Source organism: Macrotis lagotis, chromosome 1 (assembly GCF_037893015.1).
Source record: "Macrotis lagotis isolate mMagLag1 chromosome 1, bilby.v1.9.chrom.fasta, whole genome shotgun sequence".
Lineage (NCBI taxonomy): Eukaryota > Metazoa > Chordata > Mammalia > Peramelemorphia > Peramelidae > Macrotis > Macrotis lagotis.
In genome coordinates, this window is record NC_133658.1 from 139842367 (window position 1) to 139866161 (window position 23795).

Here is a 23795-nt window from a genome sequence, read left to right on the forward strand (position 1 = left end):
CAGGGCCCAAGGGCCGCGCCGGGCTCCCGCCGCGTTCCGGCCAAGAGGCAACGTTTGAGGCGGGTCCTTCCACTGGGTGTCACCTGGCGCCGGCCTCGTACGGAGCTCGCGGCGGCGGCGGCGGCGGCTTAAAGGCCGCCCCGCCACTTCCCGGCTCCCAGACCCCGGCGCGCGGGAGCGCGGTCTCCTCCCAAGCGCCTCTGCAATTTGAAGCCGGCGGGCTTGGCCCTCAACTCTCGCGAGACTCGGCCGCTGATCTCGCGAGAAGCAGCGCAGCAGGCAGCGATGGCGGCCACGGGAGCCGGAGCCGGGGCCGGCGCGGGGCCGCCGGCCTCCGCGGCCGGAACCGAAGAGGGAGATGCGCCACCGGCCGCGGCGATTGTGGCCGCCCCTAGCGGAGAGGGCGCGTCGGCGGCGCCTGCCGCGGATCCGAACTCCGGAGAGGCCGAAAGCGGGTGAGACGGAGATTGTGGTTATCCCCCCTCCATCCCCCCACTACCGCCGGGCCTGGACTATGGGCGCCAAGAGCCCCGCCCCGCCCCCGGCGTGGGCCCCGCCCCCCGGCAGCCCTCGGCCTGGCCCCCCCCCCGCCTGCCCGAGGCTCCTCCCCCTCCCCGCCCAACCCGGAGCTCCGGAGAGCCTGGGCTCCGCCCCGCCCCGCCACGGCCCCGCCCCTCGCTGACAGCCCCGCCTCGTTTCCCCACCTCCTTGGCCCGGCCCCGCCCCCTCCAGCACCTGAACTTGGCGCCCGCTGCGGCTCCTCCTGCCGACCCTCGGCAGCCCGGCGGCCTTTGGCGAGGGCGGCGCCCCCTCCCAGCCGCCAGACTCCGCTAACTGCCCGGTGAGGGAGCTCCGCCTCCCCCGTCCCAATGGCCAGAGCCCTCCCGCGTCCGTCCCAGCCTCCTGACCGCACCGAGCCCCACCTGCCCCAAGGCCCGGCCTGGCCGAGGCTCCTCACTTTAATTCTGTTGAAGGACCCATTTATGAGCTGGCCACCGCTTTAAAGCGTGCTACCTGAGTTCAAAGCAGACGCTTAATGATTACCTAGCCGTGTGGTCTTGGGCAAGCCACTTAACCCCATTGCCTTGCAAAAAAAATAAAAAAAAGTAAAGGTCTAAAGGTCTCAATAAGAATATCAGCAATTTCATTTTACAACTTAAATTGAGAACCGTGAGCCATCATCATAAACATAGGTACCACCCTCCAGGGCAAACTTGTCCTTCCAACACTACCTTTCTCTGTGTCATTCCCTTTATCTGCATCCCCCAGACCTCTTCTCCCACAGGTTATATTGTGGCCTGATTTTTACCATCCAAATATGTAGGCCAAGAGTTCTAGTCAAAGGGAATCCATGGCTAAACAAGAGACTGAGGAATTAAAATTTTCTTTCTTCTGAACATATTTTATGTATATAAATGCATTCTCATAGTGATTCCACCTTGGCTGATGTAACTGGTGGTTTGGAGACTGAATCCTCAAATGGAAAAGACACACTAGTAAGTATTTCTTATTTTTGTTTTGGATTTTTGCATGGGCAGTGTCTGTCTGAACACAACTAGACTATAGATTTCACCTTCTAAATTTCTTCTAAACTTCCATGAAACTAGGAAGGAGCTGGGGACAGTTCAGAAGTCATGGATACTCAGACTGGTTCTGTAGATGAAGAGAACGGTCGACAGCTAGGAGAGGTGGAACTGCAGTGTGGGATATGTACGAAGTGGTTCACAGCAGACACCTTTGGCATTGATACCACGTGGGTATTTCCTTCAGCATTTATAAAGATCTCAATGTTAAAAATGGATGCCATAAGTAGCAATTTTTTAAGAATCTTTGTAAATATAAATACAAATATGTATACATAAAATATTACAGTAATTTATTTATCCCCTGCTTTTTTTTTTTGGCAAGGCAATGGGGTTAAGTGACTTGCCCAAGGTCACACAGCTGGGTATTTTATTAAGTGTCTGAGAACTCAGGTCCTCCTGACTCCAGGGCCGGTGCTCTATCCTCTACACCACCTAGCTGCCCCTATCCCCAGCTTTTTAATTGATGGGATAAAGTTGATGAATTAGAAAGTATTATTTAGGCAGAATTTATTACAGGTTTCTTGCTGTACATCCAATACTTGATCTATAATGCAAACTGATTCAATATATAAACTTAACTGTTATCTGCTTAACTCTTTGGGTTCAGCACCTCAGGTAAGGGAATGAAAATGCTGTAGCAGTCTTCAGAAAAATGAAATCAATTTAAATTTATAACTTTTTATAAGAAAGAACTTTTTGTAAAAAAGTCTTGTATATTGGTAATTTGATATAGGCACTTTTGCTATAGGTACACATATTTGAGTGATACTCAATAATCTTTAAATTTTGAACTAAAGTTCTGTTGCACAGTAATTCTTTACCATAATCATCTGATTCTTACTAATAATTCTCCCCTTACCCTTTAAATATGGGCATTCATTCCTAAAGTTCATGTTTCAGACTCTATCTTCATTCTCTTTTTTAACAAATTCTTCTACTCTCTACCTAATCTATAGCTACAACTCCTGAGCTTTCAGTTCCATAGTTCAGATGACCTGCTAGATACTTTTACTTGGACAGTTGCAATCTAGTCACTAAGTTCTGCAATTATTTTCTAGTTGTTTTTTTCCATTTCTCCTGCCACAAACACTGCTCATAGACAAGACTTGAAAGAACAGCATTTTGTTTAAAAAAAAAAAAAACTAGGAGCTTCATTTGACCACAGTCTTCAGTAGTATAATATGATTTCCAAAAAAGCCAATGTGGTCTAAGGCTATATTTGTTACCCTGCACAGTACTGGTAGACCCACATTTACAATATTATATTCTGGGATGTCACATTGTACAGCTGTTATTGATCAGGATAACTGCATTTAGAGGAAATGATGAGGATGGGGAGATTTAAAGTTGAGTTGGTTGGGGGTAGAAATTGAGTAGGATTAACCTTGAACAATTCCAAGAGGGGGGGCACAGTAGATAGATCACAGGCCCTGGAGTCAGGAGTACCTAGGTTCAAATTTGGTCTCAGACACTTAATAATTACCTAGCTGTGTGGTCTTGGGCAAGCCACTTAAGCCCATTTGCCTTGCAAAAACCTTTAAAAAAAAAAAAGAAGAATTCCAAGAGAATGTGCCAGTATTATTTAAATATTTGAAAGATTATCTTGTGAAGGAAAGATTAGATTCATTTGGCATAGCCCCCCAGAGGGACTTGAAGCAAGGGTGGAATTTGCAGAATGGCAGATTTTAGCTCAATATAAGAAAAAACTTATTGACATTTTGAATTTTCTGCCATTGAAATAAACTACCTCTGAAGGTAATGAATTCTTCATCATTGTAGATACTCAAAAAGATGCTAAGTGATCACTGATGTGATTGAAGTGATGTTATTGAAGTGTCATTCATTAGGTAGAGATCTGGATTAGAGAATCCATTATATCTCATACTAATAATTCCTATTTTGTAATACCCTAGTTTGAGCCTAAATTAACTGGTTTTTATTCTACTGCAGTAAATTACATAGCTACCACATGCCTCCAGGTACTCTATACTCTATGCCTCCAGATTTTTTTCCTCTCTAATTCATCTCACACGTTATAATGGTTTTTTAAATTTTTATTTATTTAAATCAATGGGATTAAATGATTTGCCCAAGGTCACACAGCTAAGCAATTATTAAGTATCTGAGACAAGATTTAAACTCAGATCCTCCTGACTCCAGGACTGGTGTTCTATCTACTGCACTACCTAGCTGCCCCCTCCCACACATAATGAAACTAATGTTCTAAAAGCTTTGTGATCACATCCTTCTCCTGCCTAGAGGATAAAATTCAGATTTATTTAGATATTTGAGATTTCCCCGGCCTCATTCTGAACTAGGTAGAAGGGTAAAACAATAGATAGAATACTGGACTAGAGTCAGAAAGTCTTGAGGTCAAACTTGGCCTCCGATGATGATGATGATGATGATGATGGTGATGATGATGATGGTGATGATGATGATGATGATGATGCTTGTCATTCATTTTTGAAAAAGACCATGCCATCAAGGAGGTGATGCCATGAAAATCAAATAAATTGTATTTGAGTGAGAGGGAGGATTGTGCTAAGTCACCAGCCTCACTTTCTCCTCCAGAGCCATCTGGATCCAGTGGCCATATGTGAATCAGGACGACTGGAGATGGCCCTGAATGCAAGGTAATCAGGGTTAAGTGACTTTTCCAAGGTCATACAGCTAATAAATGTCAAATGTATGAGACCAGATTCAAACTCCCATCCTCTGAACTCCAAGACCAGTGCACTATCCACTGTTACACCTAGCTGCCCCTCAGATATTCACTAACTGTATGACCTTGGGCAAGTCATTGAACCTCGGTATGCTTCAGTTTCCTCAACAGTAAAATGGGAATAATAATAGCATTTACCTCCCATGGTAGTTGTAAAGATCAAATGAAAGACTATTTGTAAACCACTTTGCAAACCTGAAAGCATTATGTAAATGCTAGCTATTACTAGTGGTGGTGTTCTTATATGCTTTGCCTTTTCAACTCCCTGTGGCATATACTCCTATATCTGAAGTATCCTGTCCCTTCTCAGAGCATTTATAAATGCTGCCCAGTCTTCCCCAAGCATCCCCACTCAAGTGATTGCTCAATCCTTGAACTGTCTGAGAATTGACTATAAGGTTTATTTGACAATTATCCTTTCTTGTTTAACTTTTCACATGTTGCCACCTTTTCTTCCCAATGAGATTGTAAACTTCTTGAGGACATGGATCTCTCATGTACTATCTTCCACTGTACTAGCACAGTCTCTGCTTATTCTGGATACTCAATGGTAGAGATTTGTAGCTGTGTTTATAATAAATCACTTGAGACAGGGCAACAACAGGCTTCTCCCCATTTGTCAGATAGATATACCAGGGAGAGCAAGGCTCTAGAAGGTTTTTGAAACATGGGTGTTTTTTCTTGTCAGGATTGACAAATTTGGGTGATCATTTTTTCAAGTTTGAGGACTATATCAAGGCTAAAATTCTGCTGGTTTTCCAGTGAGCAAAAAAAGACAATAAATATATATGCAAAGTAAAATAGTTAAATTTGGTTCTTTGCAGGTCCTGCCTACCTTTTATGACAAACTATAGTTTTCATTGCAATGTGTGTCATCACAGTGGGAATACTTACTTTCTCCGAAAGCAAGCAAGTAAGTACAAATCCTGAAATGGTGAGGAAATGGGAAAGGTTTTGGTCTGTTACAATGGAAGATTGAAAAGGAGGGGGAGGAAATGGTTTGTAGTTAAGCCAGGAGAGCACCTCCTACCTTTCTGTTTGTTCCCTGAAGTTCAGAGACTAAGGTTTATGCAGCATGCCCTTCAGTCTTGAGTTGTCCCTTCACCATTCACTCCTTTTATGGCATACTTTGCATGAGGGGTTTTGTTTTTGTTTTTTTTGGCAGGGCAATAGGGTTGAGAGGCTTGCCCAAGGCCACACAGCTAGGTAATTATTAAGTGTCTTAGGCTGGATTTGAACTCAGGTACTCTTGACTTCAGGGCCAGTTCTGTATCCACTGTACCACCTAGCTGCCCCTGCATGAGGGTTTTGAGTTGAATATCTGCTTGACTTTGGGGAAATATCTCTTATCACATATTCTTTTTCTTTTTCTTTCAAAGACTTAAAAGAAATGTGCCTTAGTGCTTTGGCCAACTTGACATGGCAGTCCCGAACACAGGACGAGCATCCTAAAACCATGTTCTCCAAAGACAAGGTAGAGTTGTCCCATTCTTTCTAGCATCAGTAATATGGTGGCCCTAAAGAATCAGGTAGAACTTTCTGGATAAGAGCTTTAAGAATAATTGCTGAATTTTAGATTTATGTATGGCCTTGGGTTCAATTCCATGTTTTTCACTTGTTCTATGTAATTTTTTTTTCCTGGGTTATAATATATTACATGACTTGTAGAAAAGCAGTGGGGCCTGGTGGATAGAGAGCCAACTTTTGAATCATTAAGACCTTAGTTCATATTCTGCCTCAGCTATGTGACCCTGAGCAAATCATCTAACTTCTTCTCCTCAATTACTGCATTTGTAAAATGAAGACATTGACTTCTCAAGCTTCTTCCATCTCAAAATCTGTCAATATCATTATCATTAACTGCTTTTTCAGTTCAATAGAATATAAGTTTCTCAAGGATGGGGACAGTTTAATTTTTGTCTTTGTACCCTCAGCACCTAAACCAGCACTTGGGACTTGACTGGTGGTGTTTGAATGTTCAGATAGGGAAAGATTTCAGTAAACAGTGTGGAAGCACCATTTTAGTGGCTCTAGACTGAAGAACATGAGCTCCCCAACACAGGCCTGTTGATATTCTCCCTGTATGCTGCATATATCATATTTGTCATTGTTTTTCTTACTGGTGGTGTGTGATGAGCAGTTAATACCATTATACTTCTGAGAAGGGATCCACAGGGAAGTCCATGAAACAAAAAAAGATTAAGAAACCTCTGCCTAAGAGGTTATTTTTTCTCACTTATTTCTCCTTAGCACACTATGACAAAATAAGTGTCTACTAAGACATTTCTTTAAAGAATTGAATTAACTTATTTTTGGAAGAAGTTTGGGTTTTTCTTTCTGTGAGCCTATAAAACTGTTCATCTGCTAGCTTTAAACATTATTCCCTTTAGACAGTAAACTAGAGTCTTTTCACTGTCAGACATATTGTTGACTCAGCAAAACCAATCCAAAAAAGTAAAACAAACTTGTGAAGAGCTTAGTACCTGCTATTCTAGGGTCTCATCCTCCAAGCACATCAATGTCTGTCAGCTTTGAATTAGCTCTGATCCAGAAACAATGTTTGAGACCAGCTTTATACCCTTCAGCATGTTCCTTGTGATGAACTTTTGGAAATCTCTCAGGAGGCTGGCATCTAAGGACAGTGAAACTTTAGTTCTGTGACAGTTTTTTTCTTTGATCTGCTTCCTAGATTTTTATTCCACTACATGTTTCCTTTTTTTTTTTAATTTAAGGCAATGGGATTAAGTGACTTGCCCAAGGTCACACAGCTAAGCAATTAAGTGTTTTCTGAGGCCATATTTGAACTCAGGTACTCCTGACTCCAGGGCTGGTGCTCTATCACTGCGACACCTAGCTGCCCCCACTACATGTTTCCTTGCCCCCTCTTCTTGCTTTCTTTCATTTTATATAATCCATAACTATTCTTGATTTGATGATCCTGCTAGTCATTAATGTCCACAGACAGCAAGTCACTTTAGATATATTTGATTCCAAATTCAATTAGAAGAAACTAGATTGTGTTTCTATAATTGCAGCAAAGCCAAAATGATTAAGAAATTTATTGTTAAACTACAGAATACAAAAAAAAAGTGGGGAATAAAATTACCAAGTATAGTGCATATTTTTTTTTGTATTTATCTTTGCAGTGTATTTTTCTGTTGACAGCAGTAATTGTGAAATAACTTTTTTAAGCCATGCAGACCATGACCAGGCCAGATTTATGAAAAATTACTTTGTTAACTGGTATAGAATACTAGCTAATAATGATGGATGAGAAGTCATAATTTTGCAAATTATTTACACTTGAATCAGTTGTAGTATCTATTTGCTAAATGGACTTGTTTATTTTATATTTTAACATTCTTTTTCATCAAATTATAGTGACATAAATGAGTTATCTTTTTTAAATAAAGAAAATTTATTTGCAAAAGAGAGGGTGTTTTGTTTTTAATCTATTTTTTAAAAGTAAACTTTTGAAGCAGCTGTTCTAGTTTCTCTTATATCATATGGAAAGGAGTTCTATACTTCCAGGTTGTGTGAATTAGTATTCCCAGTTTAATTGGCCTTTCATGTGGCATCATAATTATGAACCTAAACAGTTAAGAGACCAAACCTTGAAATATAGATGACTAGAAACCTTGAAGTATAGCCCCAAATAGCCTGCCAACATACTTTAAAGATATTTGGAGGATTTATGGGACAGTGCCCATGTAGACCTGGTAAAAGAAAAAATTTAGAAGGAGTATTTAAGATTAAAGTCATTTAATAGAATGAACTTGATTAGTCTCCCTGAAGTCTTTCCCAAATAAATCCTCAGCTCTGATACTTCTTGGAATCCCTCTGTTCCTAGAACAATGTCACCAATATGGTATGTGCTTAGGTCATAATAATTAAAGTAGTGAGCAGTTATGTTTAGCGTCTCCCTTTCATTTAGAAGATTTAAAAAAAATTTTAAGGGCCAATGCCCTCTTCAGTGACCAGTAATGTTTAAAGTGGTTATAAAGAGATTAACTCATCTTTGTTTTTAAAAATAGGATATTATACCATTTATTGATAAGTACTGGGAGTGCATGACCACCAGACAGAGACCTGGGAAAATGACTTGGCCTAATAATATTGTTAAAACTATGGTGAGTAAAAGAAAATTGAGGAAATTAGATATATGAAAAGCTTGTTTCCTTAAGAATAGTATTTTTCTTAGTTTTTCTCTGTATTGTTGTTTGTCCTTCCTTCTCGAAGAAGACCATGACATATCAAGGAGGTGATGCCATGGTAAGCATATGAATCAGATTTAAATGAGGGAGGGCTGGCCGTGCTAAGTCACCATCTTACTTTCTCCTTTAAAACTATTTGTGTTCCACAGTTTTGTACAAACATGCATAGACCCAAACTAAACCTAACCCAGTTCTGGACTGCTTTTTCTTCAAATGAATAGACTGTTTTAAGCATTATTCACCATCATGCCCTCCTCACCTCTTGCCTGGGCTATTCCTCTACAGTCTCACCTCTCCCCAGTCCTTTCCATAGTTGCTGAAGTGATTTTCCTGGAGTGAAAAATCTGTTTCACCCTCCCATTAGTAGAATCTGTAAGTTCCCTAACAACTCCAGGACCATTCTCCCACCCCACCCCCCCACATATATCTGTCACCTGTTGCCTTACCTCTGTGCCCCTACTCCTGGTCTATCAATCTTCCCTGACTCCTCTTGGAATTAGGTTTCCCTCAAGACTCAGATTAAATATTGCCTTATGCTGGGACTTTCCCCATCATTTACCATCCACACACATGTCTTATGTACCTGCACATCCTGCTAGGATGTATGTTCCTCCCCACTCCCCCTAGAGCTCAACTTATTTAATTTTTTTCTTATCATCTCTAACATCTGGCACAATCTCCAATTCAGTGTTTAGGGCTTAATAACTATCTGTTGGTTGTTTGTTTAGGAGATAGACAGTGACAGTGTGTTTTTTTGGAGTTGTTATATTCAGAAGTTGCCTACCTTTAATGCTAAAATTCTCCTTCTTTTTAGAGTAGAGAAAGAGATGTATTTTTGGTGAAGGAACATCCAGACCCTGGAAGTAAAGACCCGGAAGAAGATTATCCCAAATTTGGGCTTTTGGATCAGGTGCACTAGTTTATATTGTATCATGTGGAAAGAATGCTAGGCTGGGATATGACAGATCTAAGCTCTAATCAGGACTCTGCTCAAGTTTCTTGTTTGTAACTATTCTGGGTATTCTGTGTTCCTGTGTACTTGGGAAAGCATTGTTTTCTTTTGGAGAAAGATATTGTTAGAGCTTTCTAGGAATTAAGAGAAAATGACATCTCTTTGGTATTCTACAAATCTCAGACCCTTTCAGGAATGTCATTTGCAGGTCCACTTTGCTATTTTAATTCCTTCTTCATAATATCTGGAGCATCTGCCTCTTTAGACTTGATTTGTTGAAGTTGTTTTAAAAGATTATTTTTAATTATATGTTTTCTTTAGGATCTTGGTAATATTGGCCCAGCTTATGACAACCAGAAGCAAAGCAGCACAGTATCCACTAGTGGAAATTTAAATGGTAAGTGTTCAGTTATTTATTATTAAAATATTTTCAAAATATTAAAAAGGAAAGCTTGTGGAAGTCTTGGGGTTGGAAAGATTGATAGCTATTCATACTGTGTCCTTTTAAATAATTTTTTAATCACTTTATATTTTAGCTAGACTGTTGGGTAACTGTAGTAGGACTTTTTGTCATAATGTAAACCACAGACTAGTCTTTTCCATTTGGAGTCAAATTTAGTTATTTTTATTGTTTTGGAGCCATAATTACCCCATAATAATGATGACACTAAGATGACTATTTTTGATTTTTCCATATTATGGAAACGGGTTACTCTGGTTTGAGATCCACTTAAAGCAAAAAAGTCCCCATGCCAGGAAAAGTTCTGATCCTTGGAAATGTCTCCATGACTTCAATTTAAAGAGCTTCATTGCTCTGTAGCATTTCCCCTTAGCCTGTTTATCTGTTCTAAGTTAATTACTGTTCTGTACTGTAGGTTCCATTTTTCTGGAGGTCTCTTTTTTCTCATTCTGACATTTTAAATTGTTGAGGAGTTTTATTCAAATTCAGCCTTTATGTGTTGATTATTTGTTAACAGTTATTTTTTTTGTGATCAGTCTCTATACTTGAAATGTGAAGTGGGGGGCTAGAAAATGGATAGGTTTTCATTGTAAAACTAGGATCCATTACTTGCCTCTTAAAATACTCATGTCTTCTTGAATTTCTAAACTTTTCCCACTACTTTAAAGAATTTCTTAGGACAAAAATTAGTGAGGATACTGTTTGTTTTCTTTCAAAGACTGATTTTTTTTTCTCCTTTAGACTTGTTAATATTTGACAAATACATGGTGCCACTTCTGTTCTTACAGGTGGAGCCTCTTTTGGAGGTGAATATTTACCTTTCAGCCTCTCAACCTTAAGTATTGTGTGGTTTGGAAAGTGCTTTTTTGCTCAGTTGTCCTAGAAGCTAAAACCAATTTCAAAAAATCGAAAGTATTCTTAAAATCGTGACCATAGAACCTAATATAAGATCATAATTTCAGTTTTAATGTTAGCAATTAGAAGCTTTTACACTGTCATATTCTGCCTTGCAAGGCCAGTCTCCTTAAGACCTTTTGTTCTCTTCAGAATAATTAGATTCAAAATATTACTTAGAGTTACAATGTAAATTAGACACTCCCCCCCCAAAATGCTGAGTGTGCTAGGGTGACCCAAATTAAATAGAAATATTTGGGTCCTAAAACCTTTGTGTGTAACCAGATGGATTCTTGTTATTATTTAAGACTTGAGTTCTTTAATTTCCCTTGACCTGCTTGTGCAGAATATGATCTTGTTTCTTGACCTTGTTCCTTTTTTACTGCAACAGGAGTATGCTGATATTTTACAAGCTTGCTACACTTGTAGATAACGTCCTCTATGCAGTTGTTGTTTATGTAAAGGTGTTTGCCTGCAGTTCCATAAAACAAATTTTAACTGACTTCATTGGAGAGAAATGGGCAGAACTGTATTGATTCCTTATTCCAGAACTATTCAAAGCACTAGGCTGGTGTGTCTGTGTGTTCTTTTGTGTGCAAAATATGTGTACACACATATACACATACTCCCACCAGTATCTTCATTTAATACTATAGCCCAGGTCTAGTCTCTCTTGAATCTAATATTTTGACAACTGAGTACATTATTATGAAATATACCTTTAAAAAGTCTTGCTAATTTTAAAACCTTCTGTTTTTAATTGTGTAAAATTGATATTCTTCATATACCTAGTGGTCACCACAGAAATTGACCAGGCAGCACTGGAGAGAAACACCTTTTTAGTGCTTTTGATTTTGTTTTTCCTTGTCTGGTGTATTTTATTTGGTTCAACATCAAAGTTCAGTGCTTAACTGCCTTAGTAGGTACTGTGTTTTTTTATGCTTATGGGTTGTGAACCATGTGCTGTTAAAGCAAGTGGAAATCTGCTTACAGTGAGAATATTCTCTTTATGTAAATGTTTATTCTGGTGTTGATGGGGAAAACAATCTTTATGTAATTGTTTTTATTCTTTTTAGCTCTGGGTGTTTGGAAACTCTGTGAATGAAATTGCATTTGTCAGTGTCCTCAGAAAGTGAACTAGTTTTGTTGAGAAAGAAAAGATTGCTTTTGTTTGCACATATTTAGTATTTAGTGGTTTGAATCATTTTGACCTGAGAAGAACACTTCAAAGACTCAATTGAGCTTGCAGTTCTATTAAGCATCTACCATGTGCAGTACACTAGAAAGTGTTGTGCTGTATCTGAGGGGAGCTAAAGTTTAGTGTAGTCAGTTCCTGCCCTCATGGATTTGACCACCCAGTAGAATCATTCAGAGTCAGCATGCTGTCCTTTGAGAAAGGTTGCCTCTGGTGCAGCACAAGTGCACATCAGCCTTTTAGTCCCCTGAGAGTTTCTGCCCTGGACTCTGATCTCCCATCATAGCCAATTGATAATAAGCTTCCCTCTCTTTCTAAGGTGGAATTGCAGCAGGAAGTAGTGGAAAAGGAAGAGGAGCCAAGCGCAAACAGCAGGATGGAGGGACTACAGGAACAACTAAGAAGGCTCGGAGGTAAAGAGAAGCGCCAGAATACATTTGGCCCTAGCTCTGGTCTCATTGGTAAAGAAGCATGGGGTAAAAGGGAAATAGAATCTTTTCATCACTTTACCTCCTAAACAAGATTTTCTTAAACAGTAAAAGGGAAAGACTCCTGTCTACTCTGACTTGTCATTGCAAAGCAGAATCTCCCTAGGGTGATGCCCCCTGCCTGATCCATTTTCTACCATTTATTCTGTATTCCATTTGGGTGTATTAGGGTGAGAATCACAAGAAGTGAGAACTATAGGATCTTGACAAGGGGTGGCTGTAGAATAGCAAAGGAAATCAATGTTTGATGCAATGCTCTTGGGCAGTGTATTTTGTGGTTTACCTCTTGTCCCCTCACTTCTTCCTTGTCTTTGGTCTAGATCTGAAAGGTGATGTAATGTAATGTTCATCCTTCAATTTCTTTTTTTTTTTTTGCAAGGCAAATGGGGTTAAGTGTCTTGCCCAAGGCCACACAGCTAGATAATTATTAAGTGTCTGAGGCCGGATTTGAACTCAGGCATTCCTGACACCAGGGCCGGTGCTCTGTCCACTGCGCCACCCTCCCTTGTTCTTTATTTTCAAAGAAGACCATGACATCATGGAGATATGATGCCTTGATAAACACATGAATTGGATTTGAGTGAGGGAGTGCTATGCTAAGTCACCAACCTCACTTTCTCCTCCAGAGTCATCTGGATCCAGTTGCCACATATGGCAGGATGACTGGAGATGGCCCTAGATGCAAGGCAGTCAGGGTTAAGTGACTTGCTCAAGGTCACACAGCTAGTAAGTGGCAAATGTCTGTAGTCAGATTTGAACTCCTGTCCTCAGGGTGGCTAGGTGGCTCAGGGGCGGCTAGGTGGGGCAGTGGATACAGCACTGGCCCTGGAGTCAGGAGTACCTGAGTTCAAATCCAGCCTCAGACACTTAATAATTACCTGGCTGTGTGGCCTTGGGCAAGCCACTTAACCACATTTACCTTGCAAAAACCTAAAAAAAAAAAATGAACTCCTGTCCTCCTGACTCCAAGGCTAATGCTCTGTCTTTTGCACCACCTAGCTGCCCTCCTGATGATATCAATTGTCATTCCTTATCCAGACTGACTACAATAGCCATAGCTGATAGCAGAAAAGTTACTCAGTAATACAAACATCTTACCTTTTCCTTGTATTCTCCCATTGCCCTTTCACACACACAACTTCAGTATTAAAAGACTCTGTGGGGTTGTCTAGGTGACATAGTGGGCCCTGGAATCAGGAGTACCTGAGTTCAAATCCGGCCTCAGACACTTAATAATTACCTAGATGTGTGGCCTTGGGCAAGTCACTTAACCCCATTTGCCTTGCCAAAAAAAAAAACCTAATAAAAAAATTAAAATAAAATAAAAGACTCCGTGATTCAAACTTTATAAGGATAATTCTTCTACTTGTGCAGATGGTTATCCTTCTACAATTGAGTAAGCAATTAAATGTCCTGCTGTAGCCCCAAAAATTCATCACCTGAAAGTCTTTCCTTTGGTGCTAACCTTTTCAAACTTATTAAGGCTAGGCCTGAAAAAAAAGCTCAATGCTGAGACCATATTCAGTGCTTTTACAGCTTGATAGAATCTGTCAGAGTTTGTCTCCTTTCAGTATAGTTTTTAAAAACCCCAGTGAAGCAACAGATGTTAGCATGGGGCCTACACAATAACACTCTTAAAAAAATAATCTTATCTGGTATCTCAAAGACTTCCACAAATATTATCATATGTCTGACATTTCATTTTTTTTTGGCAATGCAGATAGGGGTAAATGACTTGCCCAAGGTCACACAGCTAGGTAATTATTAAGTGTCTGAGGCCAGATTTGAACTCTGGTCCTCCCAACTCTAGGGCTGGTGCTCTATCTACTGCACTACCTAGCTGCCGCTATGCCTTGCATTTCAAATTAGCCTATAAACCACCTAGAAGATGACCATCAGTTTTTGAGAGGTTGTTTGTGAACCAGGTCCCAAATAGATACCATTCATCTCTTTGATTGCCTATAGGAAACAGAATGATGCATTCAAAGAGTAAAAAAATGTGAAAATTTTGAGTGTGTTTTTAGAGGAAATCTGACCATGCAAGAAAATCTTTATATATTATTGATATCTGAGATAAAGAGGACACTAGCTCTTATATTTTTTTTCCTTTCTCTAGTGACCCCTTGTTTTCTGCTCAGCGCCTTCCCCCTCATGGCTATCCATTGGAACACCCATTTAACAAAGATGGCTATCGGTACATTCTGGCAGAACCAGACCCTCATGCCCCAGACCCTGAGAAACTGGAACTGGACTGTTGGGCCGGGAAACCAATTCCAGGAGACCTCTACAGAGCCTGCCTCTATGAACGGGTTTTGTTAGCGCTTCATGACCGAGGTACGCAATATGCTTACCATACCAGAAAATAGTCATGTCATTTAGAATGGATGTTATTAACTTAGTCCCTTAAGTTCATTTCATCTCAAACTCTATTCTTGCAATATTTAGAAGATCCACAATGTCATGTTGTGATAAACTGTCTCAACCAGCGAGGGTCACAGGCTCTCCCTGACTTTGCTTGGCAGCTTTCATGAGTGGTCTAATTTTTCCAAATTTAACCAGGTTTATCCTTAGATAAAATGGAAATTACCTATCAACCTTTCTAGTTTGGTAGAGTCAACCAGATTGTGCTGGGTTGCATAGGCCCTTGAGAACATGAGATTATCTCCACATCACAGTAAGGCTTCAGAGAAGGACCTGAGTGGAGACTTCTACTTCATTCAATATTTCAAATATCTCTAATTTCAGTGCTATGAGTATTTCCTCTGCTAATACAGATTACAGCCCTTCTCCAATTTAGTGATCTTTGAGATTTACCAAAGAATTATTTCACTAGTTAGATAATAACCTTCAGAGGAGGTTCATGCTTATGGTTAAACCCTTAAATTTGAAAAATCTTCAAAAAAAAGCAAGGAATTTTACAGATTATTGTAATTCAAATCCAAGTTAAACTATCACCAATGGTAGTGTTTTGGAAATAGGTTGGTGGGTATTGGCTTTTCTACAAAAATCAGGAATTAGATAAAAGCCAAATGAGTGACTGGAGATTGGTAGGTGAGACAGACCCAATGATACTGGAACATTTTACTTATTGCCAATATCGTAGAATGGGAGAGAGGGAAAGACTGCTAGTAGTGTCAAGGCACAGGATGTTGTGTGAGGAGGCTCATGGTGCTTTCTGCATTTTACAGGTATTTTTTGTATGTTTAAACTTGCAGACTTTCTGGTTCTGAATGGGTTCCATTGGAATCCAGGAATTTTGCCTATTTGTGCGGTTTGTGTGGCTCCCCCCTTTCTCAGTAATGAAATGATAGGAGTTAAAGGATTTAGATCTAAATCCCAGCTCTGCTGCTCTCCAGGCTTGTGACCTACCCAGCCAAGTCACTTTACCTCTTCAGTGTCTTCCTTCAGAGAAGGGGAATAGTATTTGTGTCCCTCACCTCCCAGGATTGTCAATGAAGGAAACACTTAAATCTGAGAACTGTGTAAATGAGCCAGTAGCCTCATTAATAACAAGATGCGGTCTATTTTGATCTCCATCACTACAGCCCCTCAGCTAAAGATCTCAGATGACCGACTGACTGTGATTGGAGAAAAGGGTTACTCAATGGTTCGAGCCTCTCATGGAGTTCGGAAAGGGGCCTGGTACTTTGAGATCTCAGTGGATGAGATGCCTCCAGATACTGCTGCCAGGCTGGGCTGGTCTCAGCCTCTTGGTAAGCTTTGGTCCCAGCAGGTGGCAGTAAAGGCCCCTTGTGTGCCAGGATGGGTCTGGAACAATAGAGCTAATTGGGAGGGAATTTTGTGCATGACTACTGGGTAGAATTCTGATGAGCATCTAATGCACCTTCCTTTGATACTCCTGTGAGTGCTTTAATTACTAAGCATTTGCCCTATGTAATTAATTATTGTTCAGGAACATCGAGAGAGAAAGGCCATTTTAAGAAACTGAACAACTCAGAAATGTAAAGAGAATCTTTACTGTAGGAATCCAGAGTTGACCTAACCCTCTGAATCCATGTATTTTTTTGGAACAGGTAACCTCCAAGCTCCACTGGGCTATGACAAATTCAGTTATTCTTGGAGGAGCAAAAAGGGGACCAAGTTTCATCAGTCCATTGGGAAGCGCTACTCCTCTGGTTATGGTCAAGGTGACATACTGGGGTTTTATATCAATCTTCCTGAGGAGACAGAAACTGCCAAGTCTTTGCCTGACACCTATAAAGATAAGGTCAGTGTTCCCCTTGTGATGGATTCCCAGTGTTTGTTTCACTGTCATCATGGGGGTTGTCATTTTTCCACTATTTATTTTTGTTTTTTAAGTTTTATTAATCCCTTTTTATTTTTATATTCTAATAAGCCCCGTTGCCCTTCTAACAAAGAAAAACAATAAAGCAAAACCAACATGGAAATAGTTCCCTGTTTTTCTATCAATAAGATGATATATTTCATTGTAATTGATGATGGTTTAAACATTCAAGTTTAGAGGCAGATAGCGATAGTTCTGAAACTTACTGTGAGCAAATCATTGCCTCTCTGAGCCCGAAATTAAGGTTTCTTCATCTGTAAAATGGGGATAATACTTGCTCTGTGAACTTCTAATATGAGTAGTTGTTATTGTTACCATCTTCCTCATTATTATTATAATAGTCAGTGTCCAGCAGAGCCCTATACTGAAAGGGAAACTGTATTAGAATCTAAAATTTTAGTTATTTTATCTAGTCTTAATAAAACTGATTCATGAGAACTCAATTTCAACCAGGGGTATCCAGCCTTTTAGTTCTTCTAGGCAGCAGTTCCCAACAAAAACGCCTCAAGGGCCAATTACGTAAATCAATACTCATTTTCGAATACAATGCAATGCACATCACCAAAGTACCAAAGAAATAGATTATACCTTAGAAAAGAATGGAGACTCTTGAGATGGTAGCAGTATGAGAGGTTCTGGGGATTGTATGGTGGAAGATTACCTACTCAATTTTGCTCTAGTAAGTCTGGGTCTCTCATCAAGTCTCATGAACCACTGTAATTTGAGGTGAAAGGCAGGTTCAGAAAATGAAAAGTTAGTGTGATTTACCGGCATGTTTTCTAGCTTTGTTGTAACTGTTATGGCTTGGGAAATTCAGTTGAAATATTGTGCCCCTAATTGCTTGCCTCAGTCAGTCTTCTGAATAAGAAAAAGAGGTGCTAAAAGAAAAAAAAGAGGTGCTTTAACCACACTCTTTTTGTCATTATCCAAAGATACTGGACCTTTTGACATACTTCATCTTTCTTCTGGAATTATAGTTTATCATAATTCTTAAGCCTTTCAAACCATTATAGATGGTTTCCTTTTTATTCCCATGTATTTTATTTTATGCATTGAAAAATATGATTCTGAGATAGAGCTTCACCAGTGTCTTCCAGAAGAAGTCTGTGACACAGAAAAGGTGAAGAACTTCTGCACTACTCACAGATGAATTCTATAAATTTTCATATATGAAGCTCAGAAATATAAACCCCAGTTTTATTTTGGGGTTTTATGAAGTATAGACATAGAAGATTCAAGACTCAATAATTTTAGATTAATAAACTAGAGTCCAAATTGAACTTATAAAAGGTCAACAAATGTCTTTATGGCAATTTTTCATATAGAATCTGTACTTCATTTCTTCTTGGGAAGAGAGAAAGACAGTTATGGGATCAACCCATGGTCTCAATACCTGAAGTGTTCTGAATCCCTACCCCAGAGGGCCAAGACTGGGCACCAAATATATGTTGTTTTTTTAGTTTGCAACAGTAGAGATCATGCTTCGTGATTCTCATTTTCTTTCTCTTTTGCTTTTCAAGGCTTTAATAAAGTTCAAGAGTTACTTATATTTTGAGGAAAAGGATTTTGTGGATAAAGCTGAGAAGAGCCTCAAGCAAACTCCCCATAGTCAAGTGAGTTAAAATTTTGATTTCAATGATATAAAACAAAGGATGACAAATTTTGGTCATTGGATCAAATGTGACTTGTTGACCACAAGTTAAGAATAGTTTTTACAGTTTTTAATGATGTTGTATTTAAAACTTGTTCACCCAAAAGTTCCTTTGGGAGCCCTCCAGAGGAAAAAAGAGTCTAAAGAAAAGAGCATAGAAACTACAATAAAGTTAGCATCTATGGGAGATTGAATATGAAGATTTATGCTATTTTGCCTTAGGTGAGAATGACCCTCCCCCCTCCCAAGACATGTTAGTATGGAAAACTCTATAAACTAGAAATCAAGAAACCTTGACCTTGATCCCTTGGGGGGGAGGTGACTCCTTTTTTTTTTTATCTTAGGATGAGGATAAATGTAGCTTACAAGGCCATTGTAAAGATAAAACAACTCAAAATCATGTGAGCCTAAACAGGAGGTATGTGTGGCAGAACCAGCATCTAAGGGTCAGACAGAAGGGGAAAGAAACAAGTGAACTGGTAGGATCTAGCCAAATAAGCTTGCAGAAATCATCTGGGGTTTGAAGAAGAGGAGGAGAAAGAGAAAGTGGAATACTTTAGGAAGAAATGTGGAAGAATAAGATGGATTCCAGAGAATTTTATAAAAAAAAATAAAGGAAATGAAGTAAATAAGGGATGATCAGCTATTCAGCAAGAAAACAAGGAGAAAGAAGATGGTTCCTACTTTCAGATGAAGGTGGGTAAATCTGCTTCAAAAGAACCCAACTTTTCTGAAAACAGAAATGCTACGGGGTGGAAAGAGAACCTAAAGAAATTACCCAGCTTTGAGGACTGAGAGAGAGAACAAACTGAGTAGAGAATACTTCCAAAATCTGGCAAGTATTTATTAAGCACCTACTGTGTGCCAGCACTATACAGTTACTAGGGATACAGGTCCGAAGAATGAAGCAGTCCTACTTGCAAAGAGCTCATATTTGTTTGGGAGGTGGAGATTTTGGCAGAAAGGGAATGAAAGAGGTATTTGAAACAAGACCTCAGAAGAGCAAATAAAGTCTTACAAACATGTTGCAAAGCACAACAGAAATAGAAATGCATGATACAAAGAGCCAAAGTATGCTGGAGACTTAGCCACTAGGGCTCTGAGGGAAGAATTCTCTGAGCCTAAAAATTGAGAATTTATTGTATTTATATATGAGAAACTTTTATCATTTGGTGGTGGATTGCAAATATGTCTAGAATATAAGTAGATGAGAATAGTGGGTATGAAAATGCTTTGAAACTTAAAAAGTGACAGAGCATAATTACTATTATATGAATGAACTTTGCATCAACCAGAATATATTCCTTTTACTTTATTGCCCATTTTTATAGTGCCTTCACCCCAGTATGTTTTTGAGAGATAGTAAGTACTTCTAAGAGTTTTCCCAAAACCACTGTTTTTTTTTTATTAAATTTTTTTTTCAGTGAACAAAAGTCAGTTTTCTTTCCCTTAATTCTCCTCCCACCCCCAAATCAGGGAGGGAAACTTTGTGGCAAGTAGTTAATGCATACAAATTCCTACATTGACCATATTTAAAAAAAAAAAGCCCTCTCCCATTCTATCCCCCCAAGAGTCCATCACATCTCTGTCAAGAGGTAGGTAACCATACTTCATCATCTCTGGTGTTGTAGTTGGTCTTCGGTTTGATTGGAATTCTTAAGTCTTTCCAAGTCATTTGTTCATACAGTGATGTTGTTATGCTGTTCCCCTTGTTCTGCTCACTTCATTCTGTACCAGCTTGTACAAATCTTTCCAGGTTTCACTGAAACCAGCCTTTTTCACCCTTTTTTATGGCACAATAGTACTACTGTGATGTGCTCAGCTGTTCCCCAGGCAGTGGGCACCCTCTATTTTCCAGTCTTTGTTGCTACCAAAAGGGCTGCTATAAAAACTTTTGCACCTATGGGCCCTCCTCTCTCTTTGATCTCTGTGGGGGACAAAGCCAAGAAACTAGGGCATACTCAGTTGATAACTCTGGGGCATTGTTCCCGTTAAAGCCATTGGATTTGAATCTTGCAGATAATATTCTACAAAAATGGTGTCAGCCAAGGAGTGGCCTACAAAGAAATTTTTGAAGGGGTCTACTTTCCTGCCATCTCACTGTATAAAAGCTGCACGGTAGGTCTGAGTGTTGTCTTATCAAACAGATCCAAGAGGAGGTGGGGGAGAGAGTAATTGTTACATTCTGCAACAGAAATCAGAATAGGTCTGGTGGTAGAATGAGAAATTTTAGTTAAAAAGTTGGTAATATTAAAGCCTTCAGAACTGGGGCTGAGACCTATTTACAGACAATGTTTATATTAAGGAGAGGTTTGTGGACCTGAAAAGGATGACCAACTACACAGACATCTTTTCTCTTTTGTGATATAGAGTAACAGGTATTATGTTAATTTTTTATTAATAATCTTTCAGTTTTCATCTTCCTTCAGTTGCTAAGCCCTATTGATTTGATCTCCCTGCTGTCTCTTTCATCTGTCTCTCCCTTTCTACTTAGCTGCAGCCACTCTACTTAAGGTCCTCATTTTCACATAGACTGTTATCTTAGTCTTCTGTCTTCTTACTTTCTCTCTCTCTCTCCACTTTATTTTTCACCTGCTGCCTGACTAAACTTCCTAGCACATTACTCTGACCCTATCATTTTTCTACTAAAAAAACCTCCCAGTGTCTGCCCATTGGCTACTGGATAAAATCTCAGTTCCTACCTCTAACATTTAAGACCCTTCATGAATGGGTTCCAGCTTACCTTTCCAGCTGATCTCAAACTCCCAAGTCTGTATTTATCTGTATCCTCTCATCTCCATGTGTTTGTTCATGCCATTTCCATACCTATAATATGCCCCCACTCTCCATTCCTGTGTAGTGAAATCCTCTCCCTCCATTCATACCACCTTGTCCATCTATCCCTAGTGCTCAGAATTCTCACAGCACTCTGTTTGCTTGCTTCTTTTGCAGAGGTACAATGGAATCCCCAGAACCCTAGTTCAAATTCTGACTGCCACTTAACAATACAGCCTGTTTCTTCAGCTGCAGAATTAGATGACTTTTGAGATTCCTCTAGCTCTAATTAGATGATCTTATCATCCCATCATGTTTGGCCTTGTATCATTTGTGTGCATAGCTTTCCTTTTTCTTAAATGAGAAGTTCCTTAAGAACACATCTGTGTAATATCAATCTTTGTATCTTCCCCACTCTGCTCTTTATCTAGTAGTACTTAATAAATGTTTACTGAATTGGATTGAATAATAGATGATTCTTGTTTTGATACTTCTCTTCTCAATTTAATAGTTATAAAAGCTACTGGCTTCATTGAGGGCTAGGATAGCATGAGACATTTGGACAAAGTAGAGAAATGAATAATAATTTGGACAGGGAGTCAGAATTCATTAAATTTAAAAATATTAAGTGTCTACCATGTTATTATAAAGCTCAGATATAAACTTTGCCACTTTTAAGCTGGGCAGATCACTTACCACTCCAAGTCTCAGTTTCCTCAACTCTAAGTGAGCATCTTTAAATGAATCCTCCTACCTTCATGTCATTATCAGGATCAGATGTAAAGTTCAGATGAGATATTATGTATTAAGGAAAAACTGTTGTTTCTAAATAAATATAAATTGTTATTATAGTAGTCAGTTATTTATTGAATGACTTAATAGTGACTCTTGCTCGCAAGCTCGTAATTGAACTTTCAGTATTATTTTGTATATAAACTAATGTGGCAAATTAAACAGATAATTAGGTAAAATTAGAAGTCATGGTAAGTCTAATCTCCTATTTTAGTGGAAAACCTGAACTGGAAGTCGAGATACCTGTCCTTGCATAGTTGCTTGACTAGTGATATGATTCAGAGCAAGTCCCATCACTTCTCTGGACTGCATTTTCCTTATCAATTAAGCCAGAGAATTGGATTCTGTAATTTCTAAAAATCTTTCAATTGTTAACACCCTAAAAGTTCTGTAACTGCATAGCCCCCTGAACATCCAGGCTAAATTTAATGAGAAAGAGTCATCTAATTTGCCTGCATCATGTGCATGAAATTTCTTTCAGGTTTCTATCAACTTTGGACCCTGCTTCAAGTATCCTCCAAGAGATCTCACTTACCGCCCTGTGAGTATTGATTTAAATAAAATGTCAACATTATTCCATGGATGTCTTATACAACGTTTTAGTGATCTTTCTGTTTGTGCTTTCACCTTGCAGATGAGTGACATGGGCTGGGGTGCTGTGGTGGAGCACACACTAGCTGACGTCTTATATCATGTTGAAACAGAGGTGGATGGGAGACGGAGTCCCCCCTGGGAGCCATAACCAGGTTTCCCTCTTCTTGACAGTCATAACTTTTCTGTGGAATGAAACTGATGTGTTCTATTACTTTAAAAAAAAAAAAGTTTCATTTGTACTCATCTCTAAAGAGACTGTTCAGAGGACAACAGCTCTCCTTTCTCAAGATACAAGATTAGTTTAGCAATGGAGGGCAGGGACGGGCAACCCCTTGTCCTCTGCTGTTGTCCGTTGTTTTTGAATGAGTACTTTTCACCAGTGTACCAAGTTCTGAAAAGTCCTGACTGTTCAAAATCCAGTGAGCTTCCTGTGAAATTGGTGCTGTGCCACATGTCATTAGATTTCAGGCTATTCATCTAGCCATGTTTCTAACACTGAGGGACTTGTCTCTTTCAGGCTGCTTTTTTGTTTAAAAAAACATTTCCATTATGTGGAGATTACTCTGTCCCATTCTTCAGATTTCTGCAGAGGACAGCCATTCCATTTCCAGGAGCAACTGAATTAGTGGTTCCTGCCAAGGAACCCTAGGTTTCAACAGCTTAAAAATTTTCCATTTTTTGTGTGGTTTTTAATTTGTAAATAGTTTTCTTATATAAGGATCTCAGAAATGCCAAAACAGCCAGGTGCATGAAACTCTAATTGTGAAAGATACTCTTGCTTGTGACTTATAAAGAAATAATAACCTATCTGAAATAAAAGTTAGAAATGAGTTTGTCTGGCAATTTTTGTCTGTCTCTTAAACTGAATCATGAAGCACAGTGTCTTTGGCTTTCATCTACCAGGTCCTGGAAACTCAAGTAGCTCAAGGTAAGTGAGGTGCCATTTGTAGGGAAATGATAGGTTTTGACTTCAGGCTTTTGCTAGGTCTTCTTTAATCTTTTTTGGTTTAGTCTACCTGGCTTCCTGTAATTTCAGAACAAAAAGCTTTCATTTCATTGATTCAGTGTTTGCTAAGAACCTAGATTGTATAATCTGGTATACTATTCTTGGGGGTTGAGATAAGGACATGGTCCCTGCTGTCAAGAAATATAAAATGGGTAGG

The 23795-nt window shown here is 39.3% G+C and overlaps 1 protein-coding gene across 4 annotated transcripts; it reads left to right on the forward strand.

Annotated features, from left to right (window-relative positions):
* Positions 1 to 237: 237 nt before the first annotated feature.
* ASH2L (ASH2 like, histone lysine methyltransferase complex subunit) lies at positions 238 to 23462 on the forward strand. 4 transcript variants are annotated; one of them, XM_074208814.1, is made up of 17 exons: positions 238 to 455; positions 1430 to 1496; positions 1608 to 1753; positions 5136 to 5224; positions 5691 to 5785; positions 8346 to 8441; positions 9340 to 9435; positions 9799 to 9874; positions 10726 to 10743; positions 12346 to 12439; positions 14631 to 14848; positions 16060 to 16227; positions 16549 to 16742; positions 18341 to 18433; positions 20491 to 20589; positions 22520 to 22579; positions 22673 to 23462. In XM_074208814.1, exons 1-17 carry the CDS (start codon positions 286 to 288, stop codon positions 22778 to 22780), a joined length of 1887 nt encoding a protein of 628 aa, XP_074064915.1. In that variant the 5' UTR covers positions 238 to 285; the 3' UTR covers positions 22781 to 23462. The 4 variants fall into 4 exon arrangements, with proteins under 4 accessions (XP_074064915.1, XP_074064917.1, XP_074064916.1 ...); XM_074208816.1 differs by having other exon boundaries at positions 22642 to 22706; XM_074208815.1 differs by lacking the exon at positions 10726 to 10743 and having other exon boundaries at positions 239 to 455.
* Positions 23463 to 23795: the final 333 nt, after the last annotated feature.

Excerpts from the sequence above, each read along its gene's own strand:
- ASH2L (XM_074208814.1), top strand. The coding sequence starts at position 286 with ATGGCGGCCACGGGAGCCGGAGCCGGGGCCGGCGCGGGGCCGCCGGCC. Across the intron at positions 5,786-8,345 it reads CCATGTTCTCCAAAGACAAG|GATATTATACCATTTATTGA; the intron begins GTAGAGTTGTCC and ends TTTTAAAAATAG. Across the intron at positions 18,434-20,490 it reads AGCAAACTCCCCATAGTCAA|ATAATATTCTACAAAAATGG; the intron begins GTGAGTTAAAAT and ends TGAATCTTGCAG.